Below are 22,988 nucleotides of genomic sequence, written 5' to 3'. Positions count from 1 at the left end.
AAATTAATTTGAATGTTTTGTAATGCTGCAGCTTCTGCAGTTTCACTAACAACACTCAATTGGTGAATGTTTGCGGCCGTAGCAGGAAATTAATTTACTGAAACAAATTGCAATAACCTGTATGATGACATTTAGGATGCAGCGGATGCATAATCGGACAGATTGACTGTAGAGATGCGTACATATTGGAGCGGCTGGGCTTGTTCACACGAATACCAACGCAATGCTTTCATTTCTTATGGCTTTCAGACAAATAAATACTGCAAAATGCTTTCAGGTGGATCAAGGGGATGAAGCGTAGTATTTGACATACCATGGGTCGTCTGGAGCGCGCATTCAGCATCTGGTATACCAGATTTGAGCGCTCCAGACAGGCCACGGACCTACATAAAGATCACGGAATTGTCATCCCCACATTAACATATGACCAAGCGCGTGTTGAAGGACTTCATTCTCGTTTCAGTAGTGCTGATAACTACAAAAATTGCAGGGTTAATGTGGTCCAAATGCCTTAATTTTCAAGCTGTGAAAATCATGTTACCCATGGTTTTTAAATGCGTAAGCATTTCTATGCCTACCTAATGAGGAAACCTGACCGTCACGCAAGACGAATCACTATAAAGCAAATACTGCATGAAACAGTTTCTATGAAGGCTTTGTTGAAAGATTTGGCGATGGTGGAATAAAAGCCATCTTTAAAACTGCATGTCGAGCTGACTTGGTGCATTGTAGACATCAGGAAAGTTCCAATTTTGCAAAAATTTAATGCCAAACACGCCACATCCCCATTGTGTTTTGGTGGTTGCAGGATGCGCCTTTAGTTGGGGCGTTCCTTCACCGACCGTAACGCCACCATCTATGAGGACTCATGCGCTTTATGTCGCGCAACACAGATAAGCAGTCAATGAGTTGCTAAGGATAATAAGGCATGATGAAGGGTTATATGGGTCACATCACTGTTGATTATGGTTCAGCGTGGATGGATCAGGTGCTAAAGAACGATAAGGGATTATAATGGTTGGATCAATTCTGATAATGTTAATAAGCACCGATAAGAGTTGACAAGGGTCCGATTCATGTCCAATAAGGTTGATAAGGAGATAATGGATGATAAGGATCGGATAGAGTCCAATAAGGTTGATAACAAGCAATAAGGGTTGATAAGGTCAGATCTAGTCGGGTAAGATTGATAACGACTGCTAAGGGTTCATACTGGTCGGATCAAGATTCATAACATTGATAATGAAACCAGGTGGCATGGATATGAGCAAGTGGCACAATGCTTACGCATATCTAGACAACTCCCTGAGGAGTTCCTGCATGTATTTTTAAAATAATCCTAGCTTTATAACCTTACGATGTGAAGGTAAATGCAATATTTCAGCTTACCTCATCCATTGTTATGCATATATATGAGTAAATTAAAAGTTCGATACACTAATATTTATTCTTCACCTGCACAAACACTATACAAGCATGAAATGCTTCAGTAGATGATTCACGCAATGTTTGCTTACGTTATAGTGTTCCAAAACACCTACATTATTGCAAATACGCATGACAGTTTTAACAACAATTTTAGCAAACTTGAGGCAAAATTTAGCAGAAATTTAACAACTTTTTTGTCCGCGTTTAGCAACATCTGCACAAAAAATTTGACAACACTGAGTGGGTGTTAAAAATATAAATTGCAGGGTTTAACATCCAGAAACTGCACAGTGAGTTATGAGGGACACCGTAGTGGAGGGCTCTGGATTACTTCTGACCACCTAGGGTTCTTCAATATGCACCTGTAAAAAAGAATGGCATACCCACGGGCACATTCCACAACGAAAATTTATTAGTAGTTGGCATGGTCACTGGACTACTCGTCCTCACTAGTACTGCCATCGTCACTGCCGCTACGGTCCCACAGCACGTCGTCGTCCAGCGAAATTCCGCATTTGCATGCATAAGTGCGTTTGCATACATAAGTCCACGCCGAAAGCACCCAACCACACACAGCCGTCAGGGAGGCTCTCCTGCCGCCAGCGACTCGTACTCACGGCGGAGAAGGTCCTCAAAATGCGAAGATCCAGGCTTGTGTCATGACCACGTCGTGCGTCACTGGCAGGGACCGATCACACATATCAGCGGTGTAGTACGCCGCAAGCTGGGCCTCCAGCTCCGGAAAGCGTCCCGACTCCGGCCCGCGGAAACCTTTCCGCTTGCCGTCACAGGTGAAAATTTTGCTTCGCTGCAGTTGCCATTCTCGCACCATCCATTAAAAAACATCAAACTTGCGGCCCGCTGCGCAGTCATTTGTTTCTTCAGCGCAAAGGATGGCAGCCCTCTTGAACGCTGCTGTGAACGAGCGCCGAATCATATTGCCGAATGTTTGGTGGACTCCGAGCACTCATGACGACTGAGGAAGCACGGAAGTAACACGTGGCCAGCAGTCAAATCCAACGCATGAAACTAAAGACATAGAGAAAGGAATTCATTTCTCTGTGCTAAAGAGCTACAGGAAAAAAGAAACACGTGAGCGGTGTCGGCTCTTCCATGAACTATCGATACTCCCCCGCAAGCGCCGCTGTTCTGAGGGTGCCTCCGCAAATGGAACAGCGGCACTTCCATGAACTATCAATACTCCCCGCAAGCGCCGCTGTTCTGAGGGTGCAGCCGCAAATGGAACAGCGGCACTTCCATGAACTATCGATACTCCCCGCAAGCGCCGCTGTTCTGAGGGTGCCGCCGCAAATGGAACAGCGGCACTTCCATGAACTACCGACACCCCCCATGAGTGCTGTGTTCGCTGTAAAACTCTCAAAAATGTTGAAATACCCTTCCAAAAAATGCGAACAAACGCGCGGGATGGCGGAAAGCTACGGCTCGGGCCGTAGAGTAAGCATACTCCCTTGATATCTCGTTGGTCTCGCTTTCTTTGCGGTGCCATGTCTTGGTTTCGTAAGTCGACCCCCCCCCCCCCCCAACACACACACACACTTCAGATTTTAAAATTTTAGAAAATAGGTAGACTTACAATCGTGTAAATACGGTAAATGTAGATCTCAAAGGAACCTTAGCAGTAGAAAAAAAGAACGTGGAAATAGAATTTCAAGTGCAAGGAAGGCAAGGTTTGTGCCTTCAGTAGAGTTTTTAAGGTGTCTGCAACTTACTCTGTAAAAGAGATTTTACAGCGCTACCAAAGGAGGTACGCCCTGGCAGTCGTGAACGCGATCAGCCAACAGCGAATTACCGCGTCGGCCACGGCAGGATCCCCCACCTCGGCTGAAATATTAGCAGTGGCGATCGCACTCGCTCACGGGGAGAGTTCGCAAAGGGACTCGGTCGTGGTCACGGACTCCCAGGAGACATGTCGCATGTTTCTCAAGGGGCACGTGACTGCGGCTAGCGTCGCGATAATCCCCAAATCCTTCAACCACCATCGTCGCCTACTCTGGTGCCCGAGCCACGCGGGGGTGCAGGGGAACGAAAAGGCTAACGCGTTAGTTCGAGGCTTCACTAACCGAGCGACGGCGTCTTCTTCTAACCCCAATCACACGCACCATCCCTCACAAAATTCCACCAATTTAAATGCCAAAGACATCCTTGCTCATCAGCGCGGAGTCGGCAGAAAATACCCGCCGCCTCACCCACAACTCAGCGGGTAAGAGGCCGCCGATTGGCGTAAAATACAGACCGGGGTATTCCCCCGTTTAAAATTGCTAAATGCCATGTATCCCACTCGTTATAGGGCCAACTGTCCTTGGTGCGGTGGCACACCTACCCTAATACATATAACCTGGAAGTGCATTAAGCACCCTCATAGGCCAAATACCAGTAACACAATGGAGCAGTGGGAGGCACAGCTCGCCCGCTCCGGCCTGGCAGGACAAAAGTCCTTAATTAGCCAGGTCAGGCAGGTGGCAGAGGCCATTGGGGCCCTGGACTGAGAGGTTCCGACCACCCCTCCTTCAGATCTTTTCCATTTCAATAAAGTTTCTATCTATCTATTTTTAACCTTATTTCAAGCTGTACCAAACACATTATTGTGCTGTCGCTGTTTTTGCATCAAGTGCATGTATTTCCTTCTTCATTGTCATGAGGACTATGGTGGCAGCTTGGAGGAAAATATTTTAGTTCACATGCAGAGATCAAGACCATGGCATTTGCTTCCACTGTTCAGCTATGGCAACCAAGACATCTATTATCTGATGTTTATCGCATTGCATCTTGTAATTCACGTGGCTGCTCAATTGCCTTATCATATACAGTGAGAATACTGTATATTCTATCTTAATTATGTACACATTTCTTCAGCTAGTGGCAGTGAGCATTGCTTTTACCTGCAGAATGCAGTAATTATCATTATACAGCAACATGCAGGAGATGTGCCACAACTCAAACATGTTTCATTTATTCAAAGTGTTAAATTTGTCCTGAGAGAGGTATATCAATTTTAATATTAAACATCAACTTCCAGGTTCAACGCTGCTGCACAGAAAGTGTAAAGGAAGCCATTTGCAGAGATTATGGTAAACATAAGGCCATTCCCAGCAGTTAAAATTAATTGGGGACCTCCAATCCTTCAACCTTCTTGAAAAATTATGGCGCTGTGACCAAGAGATGAGAATGGAACACTAGAACTTCTTAATTTACACTAAATAGTACCTCTCACATTTTATGGCAACGCCATCCATCACTATAATCTTTGTTACCCACACCCTCATCTAGCACCCAACTCTTTCACTGAGTGAATGACTGAGCCTGCAACCAGCCTCACACTTAGGTTTCTTGCAGACTTCAATTGCCTAGTTTCAATTAATGCCAAAGGAAAAGCTCAATAATACAACCAAATATTATACATAATTGCTGCTTTCGCTCTCTTGGTTCAGCTTTCAGGCATAAATGCTTAATTACATTTAACTTTGTCTTACAGCATTGTTTCCATTTCGTTTTATGTCAGCCTGCCAACACCACATATCACCACTCCAAAGATAATGCTCATGCCCATGGCTCTCACATGCTTTGAGATAAACTGCCATTCAAAGGTAAGCAAGGTACCACTGTAATATAACTGAAATGTTTTGGGGCAAGTGAAAAAATATATATTTAGTGTAACGCATTTGTCGAGTTCCAGTATGTCTTTATTTAGATTAAATAAAACAGTACAAGAACTGACATTTGTAATCATGGAACACTGCTCTCACTCTTAACACTAATACTCTCAATGCATCATGTAACTTTCACTTTGTTAGCTAAGGTGTGAATCTGTCAAACTTTTTTTGTGTGGTCTGAATGCAATGCCATAAAAACCTACTGCTGCTTATCTTTTCATTCTTTTGCCATTTCTTGCAGAAAAGTTTGCATGCCAGCATCAGCAGACTTGATCACAGTATTGATCGGCACAAGCAACAAGCCTCACAGAAGGAAATCAAATACTTTGTTCTTCCTTGTTTCCTCCAAAACCCTGATACTGCATTAACGCTTAGCCGCATCAAACACATTGCGGGTACCTGCTTAATAGCCTCTTCCCAGTTGCTCTAGCAAGGTTTCACACCATAAAACATTTCCATGTACTTAGGCATGTACAGTTCATATACAAAATTAAATGCTAGTCGCTATTCCACATATCTTCACATAAGGTTTTTGTAACAGATTGATGTGCCTGTTATGTACACCATATTTTACAGGATGTTCCCAAAAAGACAAGACAGAAATGGACGACAGCCCTCTAAGCGAAACAAGAATTGCAGGATGAGCAACCACACTCGAGAAAGCAGCGGCTGCCAAGCAGGCAACCAAACGCCTGCTTAGCCCCACCAACCAGAGGGTGAAAGAACAAGAACCAAGCAGAACAAGATGCAGAAGTAATGCCAAGCAGTAGTTCCCTCCAACCCAGAGCAGTACTGCACAAGTTCCAGGATCACATCTTGCACTAAATATAACAAAGTCTAGATACAGCAGTTAAGCAAGGTATGCGCACAATTGCGTTAAAATAAACGCAAGATGCAGCGTGTTCATGACCACCAGGTTTGTTGCCGAGAGCTTTGGCTGAATCTAGACATTGCAGCATTAAATGTGACACACAACTCACTAGAGGGGGAAATGGGGGGACTACACAGGCAGGCATATCTTTACCTTTCACACAGAATATTCAACAACAGGCTTTTTATTTTTATTAGTTTGAACACAGGAAATGGGATTTCATAAAACAACATCTTCATCAAACAAAACACAATGCAGAAGCTAGGGCGGAAATGAAGGTAGGAAGCACAAGGAGGAAGCAAACAGGTGTCAGCAGCCTTATACAGGTAGCAGCAGTTACAGCAGGATAATAAGAGCCTTTGCACACGAGTATGAGCAGATAACAGCGATGGTGCGAGTGTCTCTCCACGCACTTCCAATTGCCACTTCCAATTCTAGTTCATGCAGCACAGCTCTGTCTTGCTCTTCTCCTTGCAGCTATGCATGGGAGCACTGTCACACAGGTACCCAGGCTGCTGGCTAATGCTATAATGAAGCACACTTTTCTGTCCACAGTCTCTGCAGCACTGGGATGGCAGTCTCACTCGCTGCTTGCCACCTGGCCATCAACTCGCGCACCAAGCTGTGTGTTGGTCGAGGAGCAGAGTGGCTGAACGGAGCAGGAGACCTTTCCCTCCAGTCAGTAGCAGGATGTAGCAGCAATGTGGAATGCATTTACTAGGAGACCACTTTATACAAACATAGAACTATCAAATGTTTATACACACAGGAAACCACACACTAGTGTATCAGCCTTTCCCATGGCCAGATTGCAACAAAGCATAACAAAACACAAAACAAGCAGCAGCACACACAAAAAAGAAAGTGCTGCCTGAAGCTGAGGAAACTGTTTAAAAAAAAAAAAGGGTACCAGATGCCAAGACCTGGATAAGAGTGGCCCTTTATCTCTCTCTTAAAAAAATAGGAGGCTGTCAAGCACAGTTATCTGGATCTGTGCCATGGGCCCAGTTTACTTGACAAAAGTGTTGGTGTTGGCAACCTGCCGTTGTGCTACCCAGGCTGTGAAGACATCTCTGAAACAGGAAAAGCAATTTCTTACACAGTGCAACACACTGATGTGCCTATTACTAAGTACATGTGCTGCAAGATCAACCTTTTACTTCAACCAATGTTTATTAAAAAGAGTTTTTTATTCAAGAAAGCAAGAGCTCTGGGTGTTAGCATTTACTTCTTATGGCTGCTTTGTGGACAGGGTTCACCAAACAAGAGATACACTGCATGGAGCTTGTGGAGCTTATGCATGGAGCTCTACAGCTTGTGTGCTCATTGCATACTTGAATATGCAATCACAGTAACACTGCATACCTTAGACGTCAACTGCTGGTACCACATGAGCACAGAATGCTTTTAAACTGATAAGTCCGTGCACTCAATGGCCGCGTGGGTAGCTCTAACAGGTACTGAGTCAATATACAGTAAAATATTGTTAATTCGAACTCAAAGGGGACCATAAAATTGTTTGAATTAAGCGGAGTTTGAATTTGTGGGCGGGCGCTAGAATGAACAGCCATCACGCCACGATATGCGAACAGAACCCAAAGAAGCCACCCCTGGACTCATTATCGCGAATTAGGCGCAACTACACATTTGTGGCAGGTGATTCCGTAAATTAAGTTCATGGAGGTCCAACAGCGAACAAAATTAGTTGATCAGTCAGTTATATGCCAGAAACAAGCACCGACATGCATTTATGTCAGCAGCGAGCCTTAATGTTGACATTACATTATTTATGCTCCAAAACGCGTTTATTTGCAGGGCAGGATTTACACAATCAAAATGAAAAGTAATTGGTAATATGCATTTGCTTGTGTTTCTTCTGTTGCGACTCCATGAGCATCGCTTGCAGCTTGCCCAAGAGCTCCAGTGCAGTGTTCGAATTCTAATCTGCCGAGAGATAACGTGCTGCAACATCCAGCGCTGACGCTGCAATCTGCTGCAACATAACATGCTGCAACATCTAGCAATGGCGCCGGCGGCGGCTGCCGCGGAGGCGTAATGGCTGTCACACCAGCATGCGCGCAAGCTACCCGAATTGCGCGGGCACATGCAAGACAGAGAGCGCGCATGCGCCATGGAAACAGCTGTTCACTGCGGTCATATAGCTGCACCCTCAGACAAAGAGATGGCACAAGCCATGTAAACCAGAGGCTCTAAACCAGAGGCTTCAAGTTCGAATGAACCTATGTGGATACCAACCCGTTTGAATTATCGGGAGTTTTCCCCGATTGAGATACACAGAACTGTGCCGGGACCAGGGCATCAGTTCAAATTAACTGTTCTAATTAATCGAGTTCAAATTAATGAGCTTTTACTGTAGTTCATCAAGTGAATGGAGCAGCACAGAACTACCAAAAATCATAGTAGCCCTCGACAGAAACATGCACCCATATCTACAGCTTTTTTACACTGATGCTATGTGACCTCTATATTACAATAAACCTAATCAAAATTATTCAAACTTACATAAAAGTGCAAGATGAGTACTTTAACATAGAAGCTCCGGCTAACGGAGCAACATTGCTAGAGCACTAGGAAAAATTTAACACTTTTGCATGAAAAATGCACAAGCACAATAATGTATTAAAAAAGATGAACACTGATAAGTGACAATACATGCACTTTTATTTCTTTAAAATATTTCTCACAGTTTGTACCTTTCGGTGATAACGACTGCAGCCGGAAATGGTATTGCTATAACATCACAATGTTATAGTTGTTGCTGTTATCAGTTGTTGCTGTGGTGACAGTGGCAAGTTGGAAAAAATATAAAGCTATTGACCCTACAGCTACTAAACTTATACCAAATGAGCTTTAGGTAATTTATTACAAACATGGCCTGTTTACTTCGACAACTTTTTCTTGCAAAACATGGTGTGGCCATTATGTCCTTTATGTTTTTTTTTTGTTTTTATTTCACAATTTTGCAATGCATGTGAATGTTCAAATAACTGTATCTAAAGTTCCTACTGAACCAATGCAGTCAAAGCCTTGCCAATGCCCATGATGACCACGAAAGTAACACGTATAAATTATACAGGGTGATCATTTTTAAGTTGCATGGAATTTTTGAAAATCACCTGTGGCATATAGCATAATTTTTGTTTGTGAGCTGGATTATTTGAAGAGGCAGACATTACAAGCACGAGAAATCAAAATACATATTCAACTAATTATCAAAAATCTATAATTAACTGTTTAATTAATTAATATACGGCACATATTACAATTTACAAATTGTAACTGGTTAGCTTGCAAGACGTATCCACTTGAAATGAATTTCCAGGGTGACACCAGTTTCAAGATATTCTTTCCCAAAGTGTGGAACAAAATACAGGAGCATCCTAGTTACTTTTGTGCGTCAATGCATAGAAGAACATTTTGTTAAAGAAGTAAGTGGAACAACAGTGCATTTTGATGGCAAGTTTGATGGCGCACATGTGTTTGACTTGTGTTGAATGTGTGTCGTAATTTCTCATGAAATTATTGTCCGCCTCTCTAAATAATCCAGCTCAAGGACTAAAATTATGTTATCTACGACAGGCAATTTTAAAAGTCACCCTGTCTTTCACAAGTTGCACACTGATGCCTTTGCATGTCAAGGTCTTACATAACACTTTTGCCGATGCATACAATATGTCAGTTTATGCTGTGGAATTTTGATCAAATGTAAAGTGAACCACATGCTTGCTATGAAAATTTTGCATTACAAGGTAGTTCGTGATTATTTTCGAGCAACAATCACCTTCAGTTCAACAATGCATGCATTAAAGAGGTTTACTAAAGCATTTTAGTTGTCACACCTTTGCGTGCCTGTCAAGCTGTAAAGTTTACAATTAATAAAAATCCAGCGGACATGATGCCAAGGGAAGCGTACAACAGAGGGAATAGTAAGAATTCTTCAAATGTCTTCCCTGAGCACTTGCCTTCTTTGGGATGCATACACACATGAATGATTGATTTACCTTTAGACGTAGCACACAAGCAGTAGCAAACTTTGAAAAGTGGAGAATGACAAGCAGCACAATGTCTTTTTTTATATCAAGGTTACTTACTTAGCGACTAAACTGGTGCCTATTTTGTCTGCTAAAGGAACTTGTCCATAGAAAATGGCTCTAAGCAAGTACCCCTCTGGCATCCTTTCGCCATTGGCAGATTTCCAACGGTCGGGTAAAAGACTGGTGAGTGAAACTTTCTCATGAACAGAATTAATTTTTCGGGAAACTTGATGCAACTTTCGTAAAATGAAAGAATGAGCCCATTTTTGTAAACATTATGCAAAATACCGGAGAGTTGGCAGGTATGCTTTTGTGATGACCTGTACACAAACTACATCTTGAAAAATGTCAGCATGTCAGCAATTACTTCACTCATCCGAGTTTCTGCAGAACTATGGCAGTGAAGTATGCAACTCTGCTTCCAAATGAGACATTAGCATAATGGACATAAACCACTCGGAAACTAATACCCCTGTCATATGGCCGCCTCAAACTTCATTTAATTAGGATTGTCTTTATCATGAGGGAGATAAACAAAGTGACAATGTCCTCCTTCTGCTAAGGTAGCTTATAAAAGGTCTTGGCAAAGGAAGTTGAGCAACCTCTGACAGCTCAAGGAAATGCTCTCAGTCCTAGCCCACTTTGGTTGTGAGTAACCAAACTTAATTTGCTGTAAATGTACTTTGGCCAACAAATACACCAGTTTTGTTGCATAATATGCAATGTATAGGATAATGCACCATGACCAAGCTTGACTTAGTTAGCGGTTGTAACTGCCCTACTCTCCTCGTGTACCCACTCTGCTAACGACTGACACTTTGGTTTAGCCTTTGGCTCATTGCACACACTATATTTGCTTGTCATGCTATCATTGCTACACTAAGTGCTTGCATGCAATGCTTATGGGCAAAGTGTTTTCTGTGAGTACAAAGGCTCAAAGAAGACACAGCAGTCTCCATAAGGTGTGCTCACCTGCAGTGTGAGACGACACACTCGCTGCTGCAGTACTCTCGGTCCCAGTCATGCGACTCAATGGCTGGGTTGGGGCAGCCGTTGCGGATGCATCGCTGGTGGGAGGCTCCTCCAGGCATATGGCCCTGCTGGTCCATCATGCCCCCACCACTGGAAGCTGGGCTGGACAGCGAGGGTGGAGGCTGCAGATTTCAACCGGCGCAACACCCCTCAACAGGCGTGCCACAACGACTACACGCGCCTCGGGGGTTTCTAGCCGTCCACGCCGCAGCAGCTCCACTCAACGCGTCAGCCACGTGATGAGGGGCGGCTAGCGGCGCCACGCCTCCTCCCACCCGTGCACGCAAACATGCATCAGGCACCCAACTAGCAAGAACCAAAGAGCATGCTCTTTTTGTTTACATTTAACCACAAGAAATGCAGGCACACAAAACAGAAGTGTTCATACAAGACATCATTCTCAGTCTTCCAGTGCAGATTTTGAAAGGTAAAACTATATTGATGGACAAACTTTACAGAAACTTTATTTTTCACAATATAATGCCACATACTGTGCTGAACACAACGGAGATAGTGGCTGCTGTGTTGGTATAGCAGCCTACGTAATAAACACCAGTGGCCAATTTAAGTAATACTATTGCAGTTCAAGCACAATTTGCAGAAATGTTCTGGCAACAGTACATATTCATTGAAACAATACATAGCTATTATTCCTAATAACTGCAGCTCAAAAGCTGGCACAGGGTTTTACCCCACGATAGCCCCATAAAGAGGGTTTTATCTTCCTGCAGCACAGCGAGATGCCAATGTATATGTATCCGAGTGCTTTCCAAGGCAGGAGTCCAATTTCTTAGTGTCAGTCTGGGCTTGTCATTAGGTTCAGCAAAGCTATTGCCCAACTCATTTTCAAGCAACCAATTTTTACAGACATCAGAGACCTATACAAGCCCATAAACATAAAAAAAGAAGGATTCAGCCAAGATGACAACAGAAAAATAAATGAAATAGAAAATAATCCAAAATAAAATAAAATGCATTACTGTGCAGTTCTAGAGCAACAAACATGCAGAAGAGCTAGCAAACAAACAAACAAGGCTTCAAAATATGGCACACAGTGGCAGCCATAGAGCCTTGGGTTGGGTTTCAATATCTAAAATATACTCACCGCTGACATCAGGTCAGCAGTGTAGGATGAAGCGGCCACGGAGGCAGAAGCCATCATCATCTGCTGGGGTGGGGAGTGCTGTTGCATCATGGTCTGCTGAGGTGGCTGCTGCTGCATCATGGAGGGGCTCTGTGCCATCGGATGCTAGTTAGAAAAACACAGAACCAGCATGTCCATTCAGCAACAGTGCCTGACAATCACAAATTGATGTGTAAATCGACTGAAGACTTCCACATAAAAAATCTGACAATTCCAACTGCCCCCATACCGATTCCCTCCTCGCTGTCCCATTGCTCATCAAGGATTTCTATTTCATTTCGTGCATCGCAAGTGGATCGCTTGCTTTTGTACGAGTAGCAATTCACAAGGTTGGTCCTAGTTTTTGTTTGTTTGATTGATTGATTTTTTTAGTGCAGAAACATGCATGGCAGTGCATGCCTGTGTTTTCTCTCCCTTTGCCCAAATGCCTTTTGCATGTGATGCATTTTACTTGCGATAAATGCCTTGCCGATAGCACAAGAATACATACACAAGAATGTGTTATTCATGTAACACTGTTGCCAGCTGTTGCTGGATATGCCACTGCCAAATGAAGTCCTTACACAATACAAATGACATCAGTAACTGTGCTTCTGTTTCATACCACCGTGTTGCATATTTCAAAGAGAAAGAAATCTGTGCTCCATGGAAAAAAACGAGACTGCTCATAAATAAAAAGATGATGTTCTGGAATAAAGGTCATAGGGGGCTTATGTTAAATAAAGAGAGAATGAGCGAGCGAGCGAGCCAGAGAGTGAAAGAGTACAAATAAACCATAGTGGCAGAAATTTCGCATTACCCACAACACCTTGCAGTGAGCTACAATTATATTTCATAATGAAATAGCGATTTAGAAAATATGTTTACACACAAGAAAAATGTGATGAATTAAAGACTTATATTAAAGGCTATGCCAATTACAGCGCAAGCGCTCTGAACTAAAAAAAGCACTGGGCCACAGAGCTACTTCACAAGAAAGGGTGTTTGAGAAAATGAGTGCTTACCATGTTGGACCATACCTGCTGCTGTGCATTAAGCATGCCCTGGGGCGGGCTCATGGCCATGTACTGATTATGTGGGGAGCCCCCTTCCATGAGCGAGGTCAGCAACGGACTCTTCTTCTGCAGGGGTGACAGGCTCCCCTGGGGTGGTGAGGGCACTGCACTTGACGAACTGACAGGCCCACTCGTGTACAGCGTGTCCGAGTGGTCAGCAGCGGCCTGCCACAAAGTAATCAATCTGTCTTCTTCCCATTTCTATGGAGCATATAGTGCCCAATTACAAAGGAGCATTTATATGGTGCCATCGTGCCATATATATATGGTGCACGCTACCCGAGTTATTCTTTAAAATAATAAGTCGAGACTCCTGTGCTAAAGAATATTAATGTAACCAGAGTACCCCTGCTATGACCACCACTGCTATAAAGCTTCCTACCCTGAATTAATACAGTGACACTATAACAGTAAGTCCGACGCTAACATATCATGTAAAATTCACCGGAGGCAACCAAGAAGAAAGCAAAATGTGGCACTAGATTATCGATCAAATTGGGCTGACATCCAAATTAGCACCAAATGTTGCTTCAGCTTGATGTTTGCAATGTACATAAATATGATAACACAAAAATCAGATGATATATGCAGATCCTGACACATTAGTAGGATGAAGCTACTTGCTCAACGCAAAGGGAAAGTTGGCACCCAATGGAATTCAGGTGGATGCCAACTTTTCTTTCTACAAATCTGTGGTCACCTTGCAGGCATTGCCAGAATTCATTCTCTTAACTTAAGGAAGTAATGCTGCGGCAAGCATTTCTGCATTTTGCACTAAATACGAGGGTTGATCCAGATATAAGGTTCCCATCAATTTTATAAATAGACAACATTGTTTATTCACATAGAAATTTACATCATTGGAAAGATGAAACTTTGCTCTATTTTTCTACATAATCGCCATCTTTTTCAATGCATTTCTGTAGACGGTGCTCCAACTTCTGTATCCCAATGTCGAAGAACTCCGCCGCCAACTCGTTGAGGAAGCGTTTCCCCTCTTCTTTGACTTCATTGTCGCTCCGGAAGCATTGGCCACTCAAACATTCCTTTAGCTTAGGGAACAAGTGATAGTCACTAGGTGTGAGTTCTGGACTGTACGGTGGGTGAGGCATGACAGTCCACCCAAAGTTTGTCAAAAGTTCCTGGGTATGTCGGGAGACGTAAGGTCGGGCATTGTCGTGAAGAAGTGTTATACTGGCTGCCAGTTGTCTTTGCCAGCAGTTCCGGATAGCTGGCCTGAGTTTTCTTAGTGTTGCGCAATAACTGTCCGAGTTGATTGTTGTCCCACGTTCCATGAAATTGTTCAGCAGCATCCCCTTATGATCCCAAAAAACACTGGCCATGACTATGCCAGCCGAAGAAGTTTGTTTGAACTTCTTTGCGACTGGTGACTCTGGGTGATGCCACTGTTTAGATTTTTGTTTCGTTTTGGGAGTGAAATGAAACACCCACATTTCGTCTCCCGTAATAATGGAGTCGAACAATCCTTCCTTATCTTCTTGACACTCTTGAACAAACTCGCGAGCACAGTCAAAGCATTTTTCCTTGTGGCTTGATGTCAATAGCCACGGTACCCATCGAGTACAATACTTGTGATACCCCAGTTTTTCAGTCAAAGCTCTTTCCACTGTACTGCAAGCACTCCCAGGAATCTCAAATAGGTTCATGAACAGTGATCCTCTTGTTTTGAAGCACTTCGCATTGGACCATTTCAATAACTGCCTCCGAAATTGACTGTCTTCCACTCCATTTTCCATTGTGGACTTCCTTCCAACCGGCACTAAATTCTCTGCACCACTTTTGGACGTGTTGAACGGACATACACTTGTCGCCATACACCTCTGTCAACTGACGATGAATATCCACGGGTGGAGTCCCTTTGGCGTGCAAAAAACTCATTGCAGAACGAATCTCTCACTTGGCAGGATCAACAATGGGAACCTCCATATTGGACAGCTGCTGAGCCAAGAATGAGCAGCGCAGCGAAGTGCAGCCGGGGGGAATCGAGAGTGGGGGAACAGCTGCGCGCAGCAGTGTTGCCGGATTTTGCCTCGCACCTTCCCGTGTGGCTGGAGCTCTTTGGGAACCTTATTTCTGGATCAACCTTCGTAGCTTACTGCTTTGTAGACAACACAAGCAAACAGTGCCGCCATGACCACTTCAACATTCAATAAATACTGTGCTGCTATGTGAACCCTTGCCACATAGCATAGTAGTTCTCTAGTAGCTTATTGTCACTCGCTTTCAATGAAGAATGTTCAGAAATTAGTTTTTTGGCTAGCAACATTCTTACAGACAGTGGACTCCGTTTAATACAAACACGGAGGGGTGCTGGGAATCTGCATTACCAGACGTTCACCTCACAAGATGTGCACTGAACCCACGTGAAACTAAAATGTCTTTTCAGCATTCAGTAAAACAGGAAATTAATCTTATGAGGAGAATAAAAAGAGAGAAATTATGTCCCAAGAACATGCTGCAATGCCTTTAAACGTAAAGGCACAACCCCGTATTACAATAATTAATGTCTGCATCATGACACAAAGAACAGAGCTAAATTATTGTCTGCATTGCAACACAAAGAACAGAGCTAGGATAATGAAATGATTCTATTACGATTATTTTCTTTTTCTTGCTTTGTTACTGGTCTCAGCGGCGCTCCACCTACGTTATCACTAGGATTGGCCAGTTGTAAGCGGTCAATGATAAGAAAGGAGCAAAATCAATGAAAAGGAATTGTCACATTACAGCAGCCCAGAAAATACTGGATGTCTGAAATGAGAGCTAGGCCAGTATAATAGTAACGATTCGTACTGCTCGGCTCTATTCCTTTCTCATCATCCGTTGCTCACGACTGGCTGATCTCTGAAATCACATGGGTGGAGTGTTCTCGGACTACTGACGAAGTGTGGAAAGGAAACTAATTGGAATTATTACACTATTCCAGCCCTGGAAAGGATTGTACTTCTTGTGAATGCATCATAGGAAGCAAATGCATGCATAAAAATATGCTTATTTCTAAAATAGGTTATTTCTGTGTTAACTTTACTGAAATATGATAATTTATATGAAATAATTACCCATTATAGCAATCTAATACATACAATTAAAACTGGTAATGTAGAATGACTTCCTGACAGGTGGCAAAAGTTTACATTACTGACTACAGTATGGCAGCACCCGCTTTTCCTAGTGTCATCCAATTAACTACTGCATTTTGTTAAGCACATGGCAGGAGCCATGCTTTTCTCATGTTGGCTGCTCTAACCACAACCAGTGACAAGCCAAACATTGCTAATGTGCCTAAGCCTTTTCTACAGTTTTATTAGGCGACAAAAGTCTGGCAAAACTGGCTAGGGAAGAGCCCTTTCAACAAATAATCGTAGAAACTAAGATGCATAAACATTTTATTTATGTGCAGATGTAAAAATGTGTGCCAACTGCTAAAATCGCACATGAAGGCACCACTTAAGACATTATTTATGCTACTCCCCTTTATTGTTAACAATACAATACAATACAACCAACTCTCTGCCATAAACCTCCTTTTGTTCATAAATGCAACTTCAGCTACTGCCATATGCATTAACACTTATGTAAATCATGCGGAGAAGACAGGTCTATATCAACAATCCTCCCATTCGCACCTTTCCCAATATCTGTCTTCACTCAGCAAATGTATCCCATCAAACAAAATCAAGAACCGTGGCAAGCTAATCACACGAGCTCGAAGATGATGTGCCACTTTTTTTTTTTTTTCCGCTAAGGCTATGGCGCGACTAATATCTATAGAGCAATAAAACTGCTCGGCCTGTAACGGCGCCTCTCAGTAGCCTTTCTTTTCAGAGGAGGAAATTATCGGTCCTCTCGGCAGAAAGGGTATCACGTCACGCAGCATGTGGCGCAAACGCAACGCGTTCGTCGGGAGCGGCGATGACTCACTTCCATATAGGGCGAGTCGCGAAAGGGGCGGTGCACATTCTTTGCGACGAAAGGCAGATGGGGCGGTTTCTCGGCACCCATGAGAGAAAATTGGGCGCAGCTCATTGCGCTACTGTGCACTGAATAGATCGACTACCATATGCGGGCCTTCGCGGCCTCAGGCGCAGCGACTCGCTAGATCCACAGGATGGACCGAAGGAACGGGGCACCCCGTACGGTCGGTCCGCCCCTCTCTTGCGGCCAACGCGGGCGCAGCGCCGGATAACCGCCACCCGACGCTGCCACAAGCTTTCTTAAGGACGAAGTTCGCCGCCTCATGCTTGCAATCTTTCGGCGAATACGCGAAAATAGAGTTTCATCAGTGCACACATTCGTATTGTTAGAACATGATGCACGACCAACGTGAGCCGCGGCAGCTCGCTGAAAGCATGCGACTGTCCAAGGTGGAAGTGAGTAGGTATAGTATCCACCAACATCTTTCGTAAGCCATTAGGGCCGGTATAATTCCTTCCGCTCAATTTTATGCCAGTCTTATCATCCACTGTTCAGAGCCGGCTGATCCCAGTGATAACACGGGCGGAGCGCCTCTCTCGCCACTGACGAAGCCCAAAAAGCGCGAAAGGGAATCGCATCTGAAAAGACGTCGCTACAAAATCCCGGTCCAGATATCGCCAGCCGGCCACGACTCGGTGATCAGTCACCAACACGGCCCGTGACGCGGACGCACCGGAAGCACGCACGTTCGTCGCGGCGATGCTCCGTCCGCTTAAATCAAGCTCGGCGTGCCGATCGGCGCCGGCAGATGCGCAGCATGGAGCGACGCTCTCCAGCTCAGTCACACGCTCAAAATAAAGTAAATCAGCGTAGCTTGGGCGTCCTTTGGAATCCACCCATTTTCTTCAGCTTACACCGTTTCTCGTGGCATTCAATCAACGGCACTTTCGCTTGCATTTTAGGCTCGTGCTGACCGAGAATTACAATGTTCCCGTTCCTCACCGCCAACATGCACTATCGGAACACCCCCGTAATCAATATTCAAAATCGTAGCGGTAATGGTAAGTGATAAGTTCGCCAGACAACGAGGTAAAGAACTGCATGAGTGTGAAATCGCGATCGCGAATGGCTATGCTTTTACGCAGCGCGCATATTGCGAAGCCTACTTCCTGCAGCGCAGGGCACATATCCACATGACGCAGCGCCGCGTAAATAGCGAATACAGCGCGCATCGTACATGGTATACGCCATCTGGTCAAGGCCTTGCAACAGCATAAGTTGTACCGCTGGCTATCGACAAAGAGATAGTACTTTTGCAAAATTAGACAACTAACCGTCGCAAGCACGCACGGCACGTCGACATTGCTTCGTTCGGTAAGCCACACTTGTAACAGGCAACGCTGCCGAATCTACGCAAGTAATGCGCTCAAGGAAGCATCGCTCCGTTTGTTTATGTGACACACTATTTTTTGGCCGCGAATGCGCGTAGTGAGAGACGTCTCTTCTAGCCTTCCTTGCATGGAAGGTTCTTCCATGCTTCGTAGCCTGACCTACTTTTTCCCCTTAGGTACATTAAAAACAATACATCGCTTACATATACTTCGAATTTGTTGAAATTTCGCAGCAAGATCGTGTTTTATAGTGCCGATCGTTCAGCACTTGGCACTGTTACTTGACTGATTTGACATGAAACAAGAGCGAAGATGCCGGATGCAAAATCGCCTTTTGCTTTCATTGACAGATCAGGCAAGTAACAGTAACTGAACTATTCTGAACATAAAATGCGATTTTGTTGCGACATTTGAGCAAGAACAAAGCAACGCTCAAACTTTTTCCCTTTCAGTTCTTAAGTAAAAAGAAACGCATGTCACTGCATAAAACGGGGTATACGCAAGCTATAAACCTCCGGCTCCATATTACGATTTTCGTTACGCTTTTGCTACGGTCTCGAACGACGAGTTTGCTTTCCAACATTATTTCGAAGTCTCTGCTAAACATTAAACGAAAATACTGCGTTTTATTTTCAACTGCGGCAACAAATTAAAAGACACAGAAGGTTCGTTTTACAGCAGTTCATACCAACGCGTCAGATTCGGGCCCAGTACAGAAGCACTAAAGGGAAGAAACAGGTGACGAAGGTGAAAAGGTTGCCTACCCTAGAGACAAGGCTCGCCCGGTAGGCAGCAAGGGCCTTCAAGTATTCCTTTTTGGCAGCTTCGGTCTTCTTCTTGTACACGTTCTTGTGGTCTGCTTCAAGGCCGTCCCACATGGATGCCACTATCTTGGAGACTTCGCCGAAGCTGGCGTTAGGGTTCTGGCCCTTGATGGCTGCTTGGGTGTCGCGGAAGAACAGAGCGTACGCCGACACGGGCCTGCAGTAGACACAAGTAGACGTCAGTTCGCGCTTCTACGTCAAAGCCGTCCGCATGACAAATGTGGAACCAAACGATAAAGGGAGAGGGGACAAACAAATGACAGAATCGGAGCTAAAAAGCACGATCGAATTCAAGAATCTAGAACAAAACCTCAAATTAACAAAGCCGCTAGCAATTCCATGGTATTAACTTCAGAGGACCACAAGAGGCGTAAGGTGCTTTCAATTTCCTACCGGCAATTCCTCTCCGAAGGCAGTGCTAATGCTCACCGCCACGGAGGAAGGAAATACTAGGAGGAAGCATTATGTCCCGCAGAAAGCCTTCGCAAGTCAACTCTCTGTGAAGCCATTCGCCTTCTTTCTCCGACAAAGTGGGCCAATCACATGACCCTGCGCAACTTCGGCCGTTTACTGTAACGCGCAAGTTTGTTGTCATCGTTATGACCTTGCGCAACTTCGGCCGTTTACTGTAACGCAAAAGTTTGTTGTCATCGTTATGAACTTGCGCAACTTCGGCCGTTTACTGTAACGCAAAAGTTTGTTGTCATCGTTATGACCTTGCGCAACTTCGGCCGTTTACTGTTACGCAAAAGTTTGTTGTCATCGTTATGACCTTGCGCAACTTCGGCCGTTTACTGTAACGCAAAAGTTTGTTGTCATCGTTATGACCTTGCGCAACTTCGGCCGTTTACTGTAACGCACAAGTTTGTTGTCATCGTTGCAACGTACAAGTGCGACGGCCGCACGTTGCTGTCGCACTCGTATTTTCTGAAGTGCGTGCGCTGAGCGCAGCGGACGAAGACACTAAAGCTTACCGCGACATGATCACGTGTTGGGCCGATGTTTCATAGCTTCAATTCTGTTACGTAATGCTCCCTTCTAGTTCTTCCTCCACGCTCGCCGCTCACAGACATTATGACGCCTACTGCGGAAGCTATGCTAGTGGTCGCAGAGGTTTTGCGAGAGTTAGCACGTGGACTCACTGTGAGGTAAGATTCCCACGCAATCTCAAATCTGCACGAGGGTCTGCGGGGGCAGGAATGCAGATGGTGAGGAAAAGCTCTTAAGAGGAAGCCACTGAGTGGTCCAAGCCTGGTTAGGCCCCTCATAGTTGACGTAACTGTCCATGAGGTGTGAGATATTGTCACACACACACACCAAAAAAAACAAAAACGACATAAGGTTTTTATTTTGGCGATTCCATCAAAAACTGCGCTGCATTCGCCAATAAAAGGAGGCCGCCTGGCTGGGGCACACCAGCGCAGCCAGCCAAGCCGTCCCTTGGCAAAGGGGCGCGTGGTGTGGTTGGGGAAACTGACTTTTGTGGCTCGTTGGGGTCCCTCTTCTTCTTCTTCTTGGGCATCTTGGCTTTCTTGGCGGTCTTTCCTCCGCCGTTGTCCATGAGCGGCTCAGGAGAAGGCCGCTTCACGCCTCCGACCAGCTGCGCAAGGTAAGACCGCACACAGTGAGGGCCGGCCTCAGTATCGAAACGCAACAGTAGCTTTACACAGGAGCCGCGCTAACGTGGGCTGTTTTTATCAGTACACAGATGACCTTTAGGCCAGGCGCGAGTTGAATGATCAGCTCGTGCAAGTCACTGCGTCGGTCAATACTAGGCTTGACCCACGGAAGAAATCTCGCAATAGTGGTGCAAGGCTCCAAACTACATATCTGAGTAGACGTCAGTCACCTGTCTCCTAAGATGGAGTCGCGCTGCTTCCGGGTATTTAACGGCGTGCCGGAGCTGCCGAAGCAGACTACAGTTACTCTGTCAATATTCGCCCCCCACATCTAACGCCAGCAGAGTACAAAGAGGCCCATCCACTACGCGATGTTAGGCAAGCGGGCGAAAACAATCTATTTGCTATGAGGAACTTTCGCGGCTGATCGAAAACTTCCTCGTTGAAACGCTACGTCAAATTCCTTTGATAACATAAATCTGTCTTCCTTAATCTAGCCAGCTGCGCATTCGATTGTAGCTGTCAGGCATAGATCTAACGTGCCACCGCATTATGTCAGAAACTGTATTAGCAGCAGTACATAAGCTACGCACATGGCACAAAGACCTACTTCCATTAATATTTGTGAGTGCGAGTGACTGATGCACGTCGAGAAACGATGGCCGGACAATGTCTCACCTGAATGCACGCAGTACAACGAGAGTCCCGAATAAAAATGAACACGGAGGCTCTATGAATGCTCGAATAGCACGCAGACAACTTTTATGCAAGAAAATCTCGCACGATAATTATTTTATGCGGGGACGATTAAAGTCGAAAACGCGAAGCGCTGAGTTTCACGTCCGTGCTTCGGAGAGAGCTGTCTAGAGGCGACAAGCAAACTACACGTTTAAATATTTCTTTATGCCAGAAGGCACGCTGTCGCAATAGAGATTAAAAAAAAAAAACGCGTTACGAAGCTGTGACACGCGCCCACCGCAGCTATTCGAAAAGGCGAAGGTGGAGGCACGAGCGCGGCGCGCCAACAGCGTGCACGAGGCACGCGCCAACCGCGAGCCCGAGGCACGCGCCAACCGCGAGCACAAGGCACGCGCCAACGCCAACCGCGAGCCCGAGGCGCGAGCCCGAGGCACGCGCCAACAGCGAACCCGAAGCACGCGCCCGCTGTTCTGGAACGCCGCCATTGCCGAAAAGGCTTAATCGGGAAGCGCATGCGAACACACACACAACGAGGCAAGGCTACGTTCAGAAAACGTTTTCGCGAAAGTATACCTAAAAGAACCCGCCTAACAAGTCCCCTGATTCTTTCAAAGCCTCAACATTATGCACGCGTGTGTGCCGACCGCTACGAACACGATCATGGAGATTACAAAAAAAAAAAAAAAAAACTCGGCGTACCTGCGACAGCGGCGTGCTGTCGTCGCTATCCTCACTGGTAGTCTCCTGGCCCGGCGAAGTATGGTTCGAACCCGGCGGCGAGCCGCTGCCCGCCGAGCCGGCCCTGGGCGCCGGTCCGCGCAGCATGCTCGGTGGGCCCATGAGAGCACCTTGTGGCGGCGGCGCCGCCGGCGGAGATGGATACTGGCCCAGGTACGGGCCATCGTACGACGTAACACTGCAAAAGCGAGCGCTGCGATTAGATACTACAAAGCTCCACCCAACACTGAGCAAAACCCTACCGCCGAAGGACAGCCGCCAGCAAAGGGCTCATAGGACGTTCCGGTCTCTCTGTCGGTGCATCCATCGCCGACCTACTATGACTGGGAGCGTAGTAAGAGCAATGTTCGCCGTACGGGAGCGAACTGAATCGCGGCACCTGGCAGGAGCTTTTTGTCTTCTCCCAGCACAACGTGTCGTCGTCTCACTGGTTGATATTTTGATACAAATAATAATATGGCGAAGTGGCGCTACTATCTACAGGAAACGCCAAGGCGCGTGCAGCAAACCTACGGATGAATATCT

At 45.3% G+C, this 22,988-nt stretch overlaps 1 protein-coding gene and 1 long non-coding RNA gene across 9 annotated transcripts in view; one reads left to right on the top strand and one right to left on the bottom strand.

The window, feature by feature from the left end:
- Window positions 1-1,444: 1,444 nt before the first annotated feature.
- On the top strand, window positions 1,445-5,997 carry LOC135900075 (uncharacterized). Its single transcript, XR_010563787.2, has 3 exons — window positions 1,445-2,883; window positions 4,922-5,033; window positions 5,676-5,997. It is a non-coding gene; the product is annotated as an uncharacterized lncRNA (long non-coding RNA).
- Window positions 5,998-6,138: 141 nt separating this feature from the next.
- LOC135900072 (TOX high mobility group box family member 4-like) overlaps window positions 6,139-22,988 on the bottom strand; it is a 761,125-nt gene continuing 744,275 nt past the window's right edge. For all 8 annotated transcript variants that reach the window (XM_065429515.1, XM_065429516.1, XM_070526897.1 and 5 more), the window contains 7 exons: window positions 22,425-22,641; window positions 20,886-21,007; window positions 19,348-19,564; window positions 13,206-13,421; window positions 12,163-12,306; window positions 10,998-11,179; window positions 6,139-7,043 (listed from right to left, as the gene is read on the bottom strand). In XM_065429515.1, the coding sequence (XP_065285587.1) occupies window positions 6,980-7,043; window positions 10,998-11,179; window positions 12,163-12,306; window positions 13,206-13,421; window positions 19,348-19,564; window positions 20,886-21,007; window positions 22,425-22,641 (1,162 nt within the window). In that variant the 3' untranslated portion in view covers window positions 6,139-6,979. The remainder of the gene's footprint in view (window positions 7,044-10,997; window positions 11,180-12,162; window positions 12,307-13,205; window positions 13,422-19,347; window positions 19,565-20,885; window positions 21,008-22,424; window positions 22,642-22,988) is intronic.

Source organism: Dermacentor albipictus, chromosome 1 (assembly GCF_038994185.2).
Source record: "Dermacentor albipictus isolate Rhodes 1998 colony chromosome 1, USDA_Dalb.pri_finalv2, whole genome shotgun sequence".
Taxonomy (NCBI): Eukaryota; Metazoa; Arthropoda; class Arachnida; order Ixodida; family Ixodidae; genus Dermacentor; species Dermacentor albipictus.
The sequence above is the reverse complement of the archived record's forward strand: the minus strand, read 5'-3'. Positions and strand labels throughout refer to the sequence as shown.